We start from the raw sequence: 12,035 nt of genomic DNA, 5'->3' as shown, positions 1-12,035 counted from the left end.
TGCGATTAAGCAAATCATCGTGCTTCTACTTGGTGGAAAGAATTAGTTTCTTAACTCCGGACGTCGCAATCTGTATAGTTGCACCACAAATTCCTAGATCGAATTGGTCAGTCTACGTTTACTTTGTTTGTTTTTCATCCGTCCGTCGAATTTTCAAGGCAACATGTTTCTTAAGTCCCGACACGGTTGCGTTCAATCATCAGAAGAAACAGCCACAAATATTCAGTGTATGCGCGTCGTAGCCGGAGAAATGAAGGAACGCTGCTGCAAGTAGTATGCATTGATAACCAAAAGGAATTGAGTGATCAAGTCAAATAGAATGCCAATGTACGAATAGCTTGGTCATGGACCTCATGGCGATCGTTGTACTACTACACCACTGGTAAAAACAATTCTTTTCTTAAGGGAAACACCACCGTGGGTACAAGAAGCAAACGGCGAAGAAGCGCATGAACTAAAAGCACGTCGAAATCAAAAGGAATCTCACGTACTGTTCTTGTCGTGGTTTTAGTGTAACGGCTACTGAACGGTGCATTGTCCGCCGGGCGACCTCTCCTCGTAGCACTCATACCCATACCCCACCGGCGGCCCGCGCACGCCGTAGCCGTAACCGGAGTAGAATCCCGCCGGCGGCGTGCTGCAAGGGTACCCGTTGTTGTTGTTGCAACACGGCCCCTTGTCATCGCAGCAGGACACGTCCTTACAAGCCTTCTCGCACTTGTCCTTGCAGGCCTTCTCGCAGTCCTTGCAGCAGGCCATTTTCTCGCACTTGTCCTTGCAAGTCTTCTCGCAGGCCTCCTGACAGGGGGTCTTCTTCTCCTTGGGCTTGTCGTCCTCCACGCTGACGATGGCCGCGGCGAAGCACGCCTTCCTGAGCTCCTGGGCCACGCACACCGGGTCGACCGTGCCCACCACCGTCAGCGTGCACTTGTCCTGGTCGATGTCCATGGACTTGATCCCTGGAAATCACGGAAATTTGGTTCAAGAGAGGATGAAACATGGGTGAACGATAGATAGGGAGGATGACACGATCACACGGGACAGATAGGTACCCTCAAGCTTGGCAACAGTTGACAGGATCTCACTCATGCACTTCTGGCCGATGAGATCAGCTTTGATCACTATCTTCTGCAGGTCATTCATAAAGTCAAAGCACAAGCATTCATTTCAGTACAAATGGTTTCATGGCCATAATGGCATGTGTACACCTCCAACTTTTTTCCACAGAAACTACCCCAAAGACATAGAAGCAAAAATAAGAATATGAATAAACGATCACTAATTACCTTAGACATTGTGGGTGATTCCCTGTGACACCCTTGGAGTTGGGATGAGCAAGCTAGCCGCTGTCTGAACTCTGAAGTTCTTCGAAACCTGTCTAGTTCCAAGCCGTTTATATAACGTGGAAGTCAACTCGGCAACTGTTGCTAGGACTTGGTCATACGTATTCACGGAGTAGGAGTATATTCTAACCACCCCTTTTCGAAAAAAAAGAGTATATTCTAACTACTTGCGTTTAAGCTAATCGTCGAAAAAAGGAGTATATTCTAACCACCCCTTTTCGAAAAAAAAGAGTATATTCTAACTACTTGCGTTTAAGCTAATCGTCGAAAAAAAGGAGTATATTCTAACTACTTGCGTTTAAGCTAATCGCCGTGCTACTACTGGTGGCAAGAACGCATTTCTTATTACCGGAACGCGTTTCACTAATTAGAAAGAGGAGACACACATTCCGCGTGTGCTGCAAGTTGTATGCAGTGGTTACCCAACAATTAGGGTCAATCAGATACCCATTTACCATTGGCTAGGACTTGGTCATACTAATCGTAGTGCTATCACTGGCTGGAAGAATTCCTTTTCTAAACAGCAACATTATTCACTCACCCCTGTTTTTGTAGATCAAGATTGTCCATATTAATGAGTGAAATTTTATAAAGTTCATAGTATGTTCATAGCATAACACATTTTTTCATGATTTTTGTAAGTTCATAACATAAATACATTCACATTTTTTTTTCATGTCTTTTGAAACTTGCACATGTGACTTCCCCCCCTAAGCAAACCATCAGTTGTAAATCCGAAGCTAGCTTAGATACTCGGATTGAATCACTACGACACAATATGTATAGTTCCCTCAACATCATATCCTTGGTACGCTAGACCCTAGAGTTCTACCGGAGCTCAGTTGCTCAAATAATCGTAGCTCCGTCTCCGTTTTAAATTAGTTGTACATGCAGTAAAGACAAAATAAGTCAAATGGACAAATATTGCTTGATCCCTCTCTTCATGTTCAAATGCAATTTGTTGCATCATGTAGTCAATGTTCCTTCAATTTGTACTTAGCGTCATCTCACTTCATCCAATAGGATGATAGCATTAAAATTATTTGCCTAGAAAAAGCAAGAACATAATGATTAATAATCTTTACAAATCTAAATGTAACAAGTATTTTAGGAAAACTTGTAAGACCTATATGTACAACTAATTTGAAATGGATGAAGTATGAAGCTCGAACTAGAGCTCTTTAACCTTCATCCTTCGATAAACATGGGCATTGGGCCATCATTCGTGAAGGTCTAATGGTAGAGATTGTTCTATGGGAATGTATCGGGTGAAAATCTCTATTCAGTGCAAATTTGAAAACTTTAATTATATCCATTAGATCTTAAATAAACAGATGAGATAAAACTTCCACTTAAATGCATTTATGAAGAAAAGAACCTAGAGAATCCCACCTAATGGTTTTTGTTCCATAAAATGTCTTTAAGTGACTACAGGTTCCACTTTCGTCTAAGCAGTATATTTGAAATCTAATGGCCGGGATAGAAAGTTTTCAAGTTTTCACTAAATAGAGATTTTCACGTGATACGTCACCTTGTTCTATACTGTTGTTTTGGATGAGTAGTATATCTAGCTCAGTATGATTGAGTAGGGTGGAGTAGAAAATTTTAGTGTTTCATTTATACATCATATGGGAGTATCATATATCATTGGGCAACGTGCGACATTAAATAGAGATGGCTAGAAGGTAGAGATTATTTGCATGCTATAATACTTACCAGCAATGCGGTTCCTTTTGAGACTGGCGCTCCTTCTTAAAAGCCTGGCCATATCTTCCGGGCCGGGCCACACAGTAGGTTTTCATTTCACTTTTGATCGCCTGGAAGAAGAAAGAAAGCCTGCAGGCTGCACAAACTTTTCGATGCAAAAAGAAAACGAAACACAGACTCAAGCTCTGCAACTTTGCAGGGAGCACCTTCATCGTCATGGGAGCACCCATGACCATTTCTAAGTTGAGCCATCGCCTCATGTTTGCATGCATGAAACAATAACTACTGGTCCAAAGCTTTCCAATCCTGGCCAGCTTGTGGATCATAATTAAGCATGCATAAACCTATTAAAGGCAAGTTTTAGAAGGGTGTTTTCGGTTAAATAAGTAGGAGGTTATCTTGCTGTCTGATCTAGTTTCTTTGTGCTTTTCCATAAAGCGTGCCATTTCATTTTCCTGTTAGGTCCCGATGTTATTTTGACAAAAGAAAGATCCCAGATCTTGTTGGTGATCAAATATTTATATTCACTTTGATGCCAGGATATTCTTTTGGAACACAATTACACAAGTAAAGGGAGAAGTTCACAATTCTGGCCCCTTGTTAGTTGTTACATTAACATACAGATCATGCAGTACTGCTTGTATTAGATCTGATGAAGTGGCGAAGCTACAGAATTATGTCATTGGGTTCATTCAGCAGTGAGAGTAGATTCCAAGTACTAATAAATAGTAAATAAGTAATGAATATAAAGGGATTAGCCTAATTTTATTGGGTTCATTTGAACCCAATAGCTACATGCCAGCTCCGCCCGGGAGTCTCTTTCTCTCTCCATGCAAAATGGTTGGCTTGCTTTGTACTTTGGTTAGCTGGGCAATCCTTATCTAGCTTTTGAAAGGTTTCCGGAGGAAAACACGAGCATTTTCTAGTAGGAGCATAAACTTAGCTGGATGGAGACAAGAAAACAGATAAATGACTATTCAGCTAACTAAGTCATGGAGCACGGAGTGTCCTATGTCTCCAACCATTGATGTGAAGTACGTACAAACTAGAGGACGCCAAGACGTGAAGGCGTTACAGTTTCTGTCATAATAATAAACTTCAGCGTGCAGAAAATTACCAGTGTCATTGTTTTAACCAGTTGAATATATGCAACTCCAAGCACTATTTGCAGTTCGGGTCGGTCTTCTGAACTGATGAGTGAATAGCGATCCATGACACTCATCTCTTAGTGTTCGGTGGCATATTGAAGTATCGACGGGAAATTTCAGGTAAGGTAAACGGTTACTACAATAAGCTCGAACTGGTTATATGTCCACGAGATCAATTAGGTTCAGTACTTCAGTGTGCACTGCGCAGTGTACATTTGACAGTAAAATTTGGGCTTCAGCTTCATGTGTTGTAGATGAGATCAAACGCTAAATTATTCGTGTTTAAGTCTGTCTAGTAGCCAATTCTACAACCTCTGTGTAAGGATTTTCAGTCTAACCAGCAAATGTGCAATTGAATAATTACATGAACAAGCTTAAAAAAGCTACAAGATCAGGCACGAATTGCATGCATTACTATTTGCACTTGAACAAACGGTTACTACAATAAGTTCAGTCTAACCAACAAATGTTAGCACAGCACTGGTGATCGCACGCTGTTTCACAGAAGAAAACATGTTTTTTTTTTGGAAGAAACAAGTCGATTTCATCATTCTCAGGATTCAGGAGGACGTACCGCTGCCACTCAGATAAGGCTTATTAATTGCAGTCACAAACAGCGTAACGGGTTCCTGTTGTGTCCGACAGAGCCATGCAGCGAATAAGCAGCTTCTCCAAGGTAAGCGATCGCCATCTCCCACAAGATCACGGCCCGTTTGTCTTTGATTAAAGTAACACGTAGAATTATATCTGCCGTAACTTCCTTTTCATGGCTTGCTGTAAGCTGAAATTCTGAAAACATATTCTCCAGCTTATTTCAGGGCTTTGCTGCTAAATTTGCACCCTTTGTGAGGCAAAAGAAGAAGAAAAAATCCGCCATGTGTAGCACCGATGCAGCTTGTGCGTGCACAAAGCTTCTGGGCTTCTGGCTGTCCGTCAGTATCAGGATGAGTAGCATAGAACCCAGTGAACCGGAGAAAAATTATCCAAATACCGCTCCTAACTAGATATTGAAACGCTAGGAATCGATCTGGCTCATAGCGACAAACCACCAACCCATTTTTTTTCGCACGTCACTGAGAGTCTCTTTGCTTGAGCTGGAAGCACTTGTCAAAGTTGCCGCCAGGCTCCTTAACTCGCACGGTCAGTCACACCAACCAGCTCTGCTTTGAGAGAGCCCATTCTTTTCGCCTCGTCTCACACTTGCCCCACCATAAGGTCCATAAGTACCATCTTTCTCTCTGCCTTCTCAGCATCCAGCCAGCCAGCCACTAGAGCTGTAGAAAGAGCCGAAGAGGTCAGCCGGAGCTAGAGACGATGGCGCGGCTTTGCTCCTCCCTGTTTCTGGTGGCGGTAGCGGTAGCGGTGGCGCTTGTCCTCGCGGCGGCGCCGTCGACTCTCGCCGGCGACCCGGACTACCTCCAGGACATCTGCGTCGCGGACCTCAACTCAGGTACTCCAATTAAGGCAGTTTGTTTGTTCAAGGCTTTGTTGAATCCCTCTGTTTCTGGCAACGGGGTTCGAATTGGATCGGGTTCTGCACGGCTGGGTCACAGTATTGTGGTGTCTGACGCTCTGACGTAGGACAGTACTACTTGGATAGAAATTCACGTTGGGTAGTTAATGCTAAATCCAGTACCAAGTCATGGTTGGGTCTTGGATGCAGACGTGCAGTACGGATGAGCATGGCTGGGATACTTCGTCGATCCTATATCCGAAATTCAAAGTGGTGCCCAGAAAACAACATTCCAAAGTTCCAAACGAAACCATTTCTAGACATGTCTATGTCTTTTATGTGCTTACAGTTTTAATGGAAAAACATAAGAATTTCTCATGTGTAAAACGACAGATGTATACTACTACTTTAAAAATTGCTTTTTTTAGCACTACATTTATCTTTTTATACAAGGCACACAAATGTTCATTTTTCCATGACAATTTACAGGCAACACAAAATTGTATATATGTAAATAATTCTGATTCTTTTGACACTTTTAAGTATTTTTCATTTATCGTTTATCTCGGGAGCCAAAATTGCATATATGTGAATTATTTTCAGAATTTTCCATAACAATTAAAAATGTTAATTATGCATCCAATCTAGTAATCTACTCCCTCCGTTCCATAATTCTTGTCGAAATCTTACATGTATCTAGACACTTTTTGGAAATAGATACATCCATTTTTGAGAAAATTTGAGACAAGAATGGACTTCTCCGAGAAACTGCTCTCACCTAGCTTCCTGGAAAAGCCGCATGTGAAATTTTGTTAGACTTCCAAATTAGGTTAGCCTAACCTAATCTAAAAACCTAGCAAAAAATTTAGGACGGCTTCTCCCGAAAGCTAGGAGAGAACAGCTTCTCGGAGAAACCCGTCCCGGAAGCCGAAAAGAAAGGAGCCATAAGCTAGTACACATGTAAAGTGTGTCTGGTGCCCATAGCACACATGTCCCCGTCATCCGGCCATGTTATAACGTCGGAGTATCGGAGCAACTTTTCCTTAGGTTCAAATGAATCATCATTCCCCCCAACCAAGTTATATCAAATACAACGCAAGCAAAACATGGATCATGCGCAACGGTCGTCGATGCGTGTGTTCTGCAACTAATCCCAACCGTCCGTCCGCGGGACACCCATCAATCCAACAACGTATACGTTGTCGCTGCTCACGCTCCACGGCCCGTTTTTGCACGCGCAGGGTTGAAGGTGAACGGGTTCCCGTGCAAGGCGAACGCGACGGCGGAGGACTTCTTCACGGGGATCCTGGCCAAGCCGGGCGCCACCAACACGACCACGGGCTCCGTCGTCACGGGCGCCAACGTGGAGAAGCTCCCGGGCCTCAACACGCTGGGCGTCTCGCTCTCCCGCATCGACTACGCACCCGGCGGGCTCAACCCGCCGCACACGCACCCGCGGGCCACCGAGGTCGTCTTCGTCCTCTACGGCGACCTCGACGTCGGCTTCATCACCACCGCCAACAAGCTCTTCGCCAAGACCATCTCCCAGGGGGACGTCTTCGCGTTCCCCAGGGGCCTCGTGCACTTCCAGAAGAACACCGGCGACAAGCCCGCCGCGGTGATCTCGGCGTTCGACAGCCAGCTCCCCGGCACGCAGTCCATCGCCATGACGCTCTTCGGGGCCTCCCCCGAGGTGCCCGACGACGTGCTCGCCAAGGCCTTCCAGATCGGCGCCGTGGAGGTGGACAAGATCAAGGCCAAGTTTGCACCCAAGAAGAGCTAGAACGACTTATCGATTTTCAAGTTGAACTGGTTAATTTGCTCATTCATTTGTTTGTCTTTCTAATTGCGTTAAGCACGTGCTGATGCAGTTGTGTTGTTGTGCATTCTTTGAGACCAGCTCTGTGCAAGAGTGAACTTCATATGCTAAGCGGCAGGAGTGGTCTTGTTAGAGCACCTCTGTTCGAATTGATATTTGGGCTGCGTTTGATAATTGTTGAGATATCTCTTTAACTCTCCACAAAACTATGTCTTGTATGTTATGTATCATGTTATATTATTTTTTTGTGCTCTATTGTATAGAATATTTGCTATTCGCAAAAACAAGAGAACATTTGGACCTTAAATTTTCATCGTTTACTTATTGTATATTTATATTTTGAAGGGAAAAAACATCAACATAAAAGGGTTAATATCTCTGAAATGATGGCTTTTCTTATAAACCATCTATGAAATGATTGTCCTCAAAAGTTGTGTATGATTGATTAACTATGTTAAGATGAGTTATTAGAAATGTCATCTTTGTTTTAATAAATGGTTGCACTTGCAAGTACACAGGCTTGCTGAAGAAAGGTGTCGTAGAGTTGTAGATTGACAAAGTCATAACATATGCCTTACTAACGATATAGTGTGTCAAATCATTCTTTTTTGTGACGGACTCAAATGAGGAGTGTTGGCCCATTATTCCAGTCCTGTTTCTGCATACCTCGCAAGTAAACTCAGCCCACTATCATTGAGCAGTTTTTGGCCTGTGACTGGACTCTTTCCCCTCAAACAAATAAAACTTGACGGAATCCTTTCTCTACCGCTTCTCTAGAGCCACAAGGTGGCAACACGCAGTGCAACTCGATGAGAGACATATGGGCTTTTGATTTGAGTCCAACGTTGTCCTATTGGCCATCAAAATATTAGTTAAGGTTTTTCTTGCCCGTAGGTTACTCAACTTTAATAAAAAAATAGAGCTGTCAAAATAGGATTGGCATGCCAAAAAATTGAAAATCATCCAAACAAACATGTGTGGATTTCTCTTTGTCCGATAGCTCGTAAAGACATGCCCAAGATTATAGGATTGCATTAGTTCACATTTGGCTAGTCCGAAACTACATTTGCCTAGTCCCTTTTGCCCTCCTTGCCACGTAAACTACACGCCATCACCATGTCCTCTAGCTCCTCCCTTTTTTAAGAAAAATGAGGGAGAATCTTAGGCCTTTGCATCCACCAATGCATTCATCTTAAAACTTATTAAAGTCCCAGGCATTCATCGTATCATGAGCAAACATCTCAGTTACAACAAGCTAGCTCAAAAAGATTACACTTCTCAAGCCTATTGCTGACACAACACCGAAATCGGTTGAAGAACTCTCGTGCCGCCATCTCTATATTGTTGCATCCATACTCCACAGAACCATTGGCCTTCGCCCGTTGGTCCTCTCACTCCTCCCAGTCAACCTGTCCCCTAAAACCAGCCTACTAATTTATCGCGCTCAAGCGCCGCTTTCCAATGCCAGTGCCCATCCCCTTCCTGCCGATCTGTCATCCTTATCTCTACTTGTGGACCACAAACTTTCTTCGGTAAAGGTGATCCCCCATAGCCGAACCCTAACACATCAGTTGCGACCTTTACTTCAATTTCAAGGGTACAGGAAGAAAGAAAGAGAAATTGAACGAAAAAGCGCTGTTTTCATGGCGAAATAACATCAAATACAAGAATAATTTGAATTTAAACTAAATTGTACGATCAAACCATTTGAGAAATGAAATTGATTTTGAAATATTTGAATTTATGTACCCAACCATTGACTGCTGTTCTTGAATCTTGATCATCAACTAGGATGCCGGCTTGCGGTCTTCCTCCCTGGTGATTGTGCTACTCGGCGGTTTTCTCTGCAAGAGGAACATTGGAACAAGCTAGCTAAGATCGATTTAGACTTCTCTTTTCTGGACGTTGCATCGGTAGTTTGTTACAACTAAGCACGTGATCGTACCTTCTTGGTGATCCTTGTGTGTGAGTGACCTGCAGAATTCATTAGGTGTTCTTTGTAAGTTACTGTGGAAAAGGTTATTTTATTAGCCCAATGATCTCGTTGGAAGATGACTCCCTCGTTTAAAAAAAAGTTTAGTCCACTCAGTTTGATCATATCATTGCATATATGATTTCCATAGCGGGTCGATGAAACGGCAGTTGATTAACTAATTTGAGCCAGAATGTCTAGCAATCTCAGCACAATCCTGATCTTCATCGAATGATTAGGTAATTAAACGTTCTCCCGATTTGTTGGTCACTTGGTTATATAAAAAACTGTGTGAACGGAAAGTATCATCTGCAGGTCTTGTCTGAACTACCATGCATAATGTTGAGCTAACATATCCGTGTGTTGCCCAGAAGTAAGTTCAGTCTATCACGCGAACTATGTGTGACCAAAGGCATCATATATACTAGATTCATAGTTCAGGCACCCGGTCTCGTATGAACAACACATGAGGATAATTTTGTTTTTGTACAAAAAGGAAAGAGAGATCTTTATGCAATGTTTCTAGCCAAGTTCTGAAAACTCTGAATTTGCGTAGAGAATATTGTTTGTCACATGAGTGGTTACGGAGAATGCATTGCCGCATTCCTGATCACAGTCATCACAAGACCTGAAAGTCGCTTCTAAAGGAACAACTACCGGGACATAGTTTCACTGACATGACTAATCATGTCGTATCCCAGAGAGGCAGAGATTCACGAACCGCTTAGCTAATTACTGGTTATCATGCATGTGGGATCCTAACCCACGCACCGCGTGATCTGCGACATATGACCCATGATTAATCAATCCAAAATGAACAATGAAATGAAGCCACATGCACTGTGCATAATGCCTGATGATCGCCTCGTCAACCATGCATGATGCATCCGTTGGTATAGGAGAACACCCATCCGCTCGCAGGTCTCGTTGCATGCTTTATAAGTAGCAGAGAGAACACAAAGCTTGGCCTCAGTACGCAGGGGGGTCAGTTTGCAAGCCTGATTAATTAGAGAAGCACTCAAGCAGTGTTAGTTTCAGCGAGATGGAGAAGACGATCTTGGTGGTTTTCCTGGGCCTGTGCGTGTCACAGCTCGGTGGTTCAGTGGCCCAGCAGTGGATACCGGCCAACGCCACGTTCTACGGAGGCAGCGACGGGTCCGGCGCAATGGGTACGTGACATATATTTTCCTCATTGTCAAACTAGTTTGGACACATATCCTTGTCCGTTTTCCTGCAAAACATCGTACACTTGCTCACCAGAACGATTCCATAACATTTGCTTCTTGCCTTTGCATGCAGGCGGGTCTTGCGGCTACGGCGACCTGAACAAGTACAACGGCGCCGGGTACGGGACGTACACGACGGCGCTGAGCGCGACGCTCTACGGCGACGCCAAGTCGTGCGGCGCGTGCTACGCCGTCGCCTGCGACTCCTCCAAGACCGGGTGGTGCAAGCCGGGGGCGTCCCCGGTCACGGTCACGGCCACCGACTTCTGCCCGCCCAACTGGTCCGTGCCCAGCGACGGCGGCGGGTGGTGCAACCCGCCGCGGCAGCACTTCGACATGTCGCAGCCGGCCTGGGAGGCCATCGCCGTCTACCAGGGCGGGTTCGTGCCCGTCAAGTACGCGCGCGCGCCGTGCCGGAGGACGGGGGGGATCCGGTTCTCCATCAGCGGGAACGACTACTTCGAGCTGGTGCTCATCAGCAACGTCGCCGGCAGCGGCGCCGTGTCGGCGGCGGCCGTGAAGGGATCTAACACCGACTGGATGCCCATGAGCCGTAACTGGGGCTCCAACTGGCAGAGCAATGCGTACCTCACGGGCCAGAGCCTGTCGTTCCAGGTGCAGACTGACGACGGCAGGTCCGTCACGGCGTACAATGTCGCGCCGCCCAACTGGCAGTTCGGCAACATGTACGAGTCCTCCGTCAACTTCTGGTAGATCAACATCGGCCTTGGACTATGGGGAATCACTTGGGCCAAATTGGCAGGCCCTATCCGGTACAAAATGATTGGCCTAGCAGAGGAAGTGAATGGGCCAATTTGTAGGAAACATTAGTGTGATCTATACATTGGCAAACCCCGGGCCGGGCTTCATAAAGCCCGACGGGAAAACCTCAAGCCCGAGCCCGGCCCGGAGGCCCGAAAAAATGACCATTTTATCATCACTGTAATTGTTTTCGGAATAAATAAATGATTTTTATTACCTATCTTTTTCTAAAAATTCTTGATTTTAGTCATGTCGGGCTTTTTCAGGGTTCCGGGCCAGGCTTGGGACTGGAAAGTGAAACCCGGACCCGGCCCGGGACGTCGGCTTCGGGCTAGGCCACCCATGCCCAGGTATACTGTGATCCAACCATTGAGGTTTTGCGCCCAGTTGAGCCGAATTTGCTTTTTCTTCTATGCTTTATATGTGCTCTCTGTATATCACCGTAAAATTAAATATGATTTTTTTCCTCTGGCATGGCTTTTTAAGGACTATTTCTGAGTTCCAGATAATTTTCTTCAGCAATGTATCTAGAGGAAGGATACAATCATGCAACCTTAACCAGGGAAGGGTTGTAATTGTATATTCATATTGCAACTTTGCCTTGC

General features: G+C 44.7%; 3 protein-coding genes across 3 annotated transcripts; 2 read left to right on the top strand and 1 right to left on the bottom strand.

Annotated features, from left to right (window-relative positions):
* Window positions 1-366: 366 nt before the first annotated feature.
* On the bottom strand, window positions 367-1,386 carry LOC100822014 (heavy metal-associated isoprenylated plant protein 43). Its single transcript, XM_010232392.3, has 3 exons — window positions 1,287-1,386; window positions 1,053-1,128; window positions 367-959 (listed from the first exon to the last, which is right to left on the bottom strand). The coding sequence occupies exons 1-3, from the start codon at window positions 1,293-1,295 to the stop codon at window positions 520-522; spliced, it is 525 nt and encodes a 174-aa protein (XP_010230694.1). The 5' UTR covers window positions 1,296-1,386; the 3' UTR covers window positions 367-519.
* Window positions 1,387-5,348: 3,962 nt separating this feature from the next.
* Window positions 5,349-7,777, top strand: LOC100846595 (germin-like protein 5-1). Its single transcript, XM_003566312.4, has 2 exons — window positions 5,349-5,648; window positions 6,893-7,777. Exons 1-2 carry the CDS (start codon window positions 5,513-5,515, stop codon window positions 7,432-7,434), a joined length of 678 nt encoding a protein of 225 aa, XP_003566360.1. The 5' UTR covers window positions 5,349-5,512; the 3' UTR covers window positions 7,435-7,777.
* A 2,597-nt stretch (window positions 7,778-10,374) lies between these two features.
* LOC100844161 (expansin-A9) lies at window positions 10,375-11,650 on the top strand. The gene is made up of 2 exons (XM_003566308.2): window positions 10,375-10,611; window positions 10,742-11,650. Exons 1-2 carry the CDS (start codon window positions 10,485-10,487, stop codon window positions 11,380-11,382), a joined length of 768 nt encoding a protein of 255 aa, XP_003566356.1. The 5' UTR covers window positions 10,375-10,484; the 3' UTR covers window positions 11,383-11,650.
* Window positions 11,651-12,035: the final 385 nt, after the last annotated feature.

This window comes from Brachypodium distachyon, chromosome 2, assembly GCF_000005505.3.
Source record: "Brachypodium distachyon strain Bd21 chromosome 2, Brachypodium_distachyon_v3.0, whole genome shotgun sequence".
NCBI lineage: Eukaryota > Viridiplantae > Streptophyta > Magnoliopsida > Poales > Poaceae > Brachypodium > Brachypodium distachyon.
Note: the sequence above shows the minus strand (reverse complement) of the source record. Positions and strands in the feature narration are given on the sequence as shown.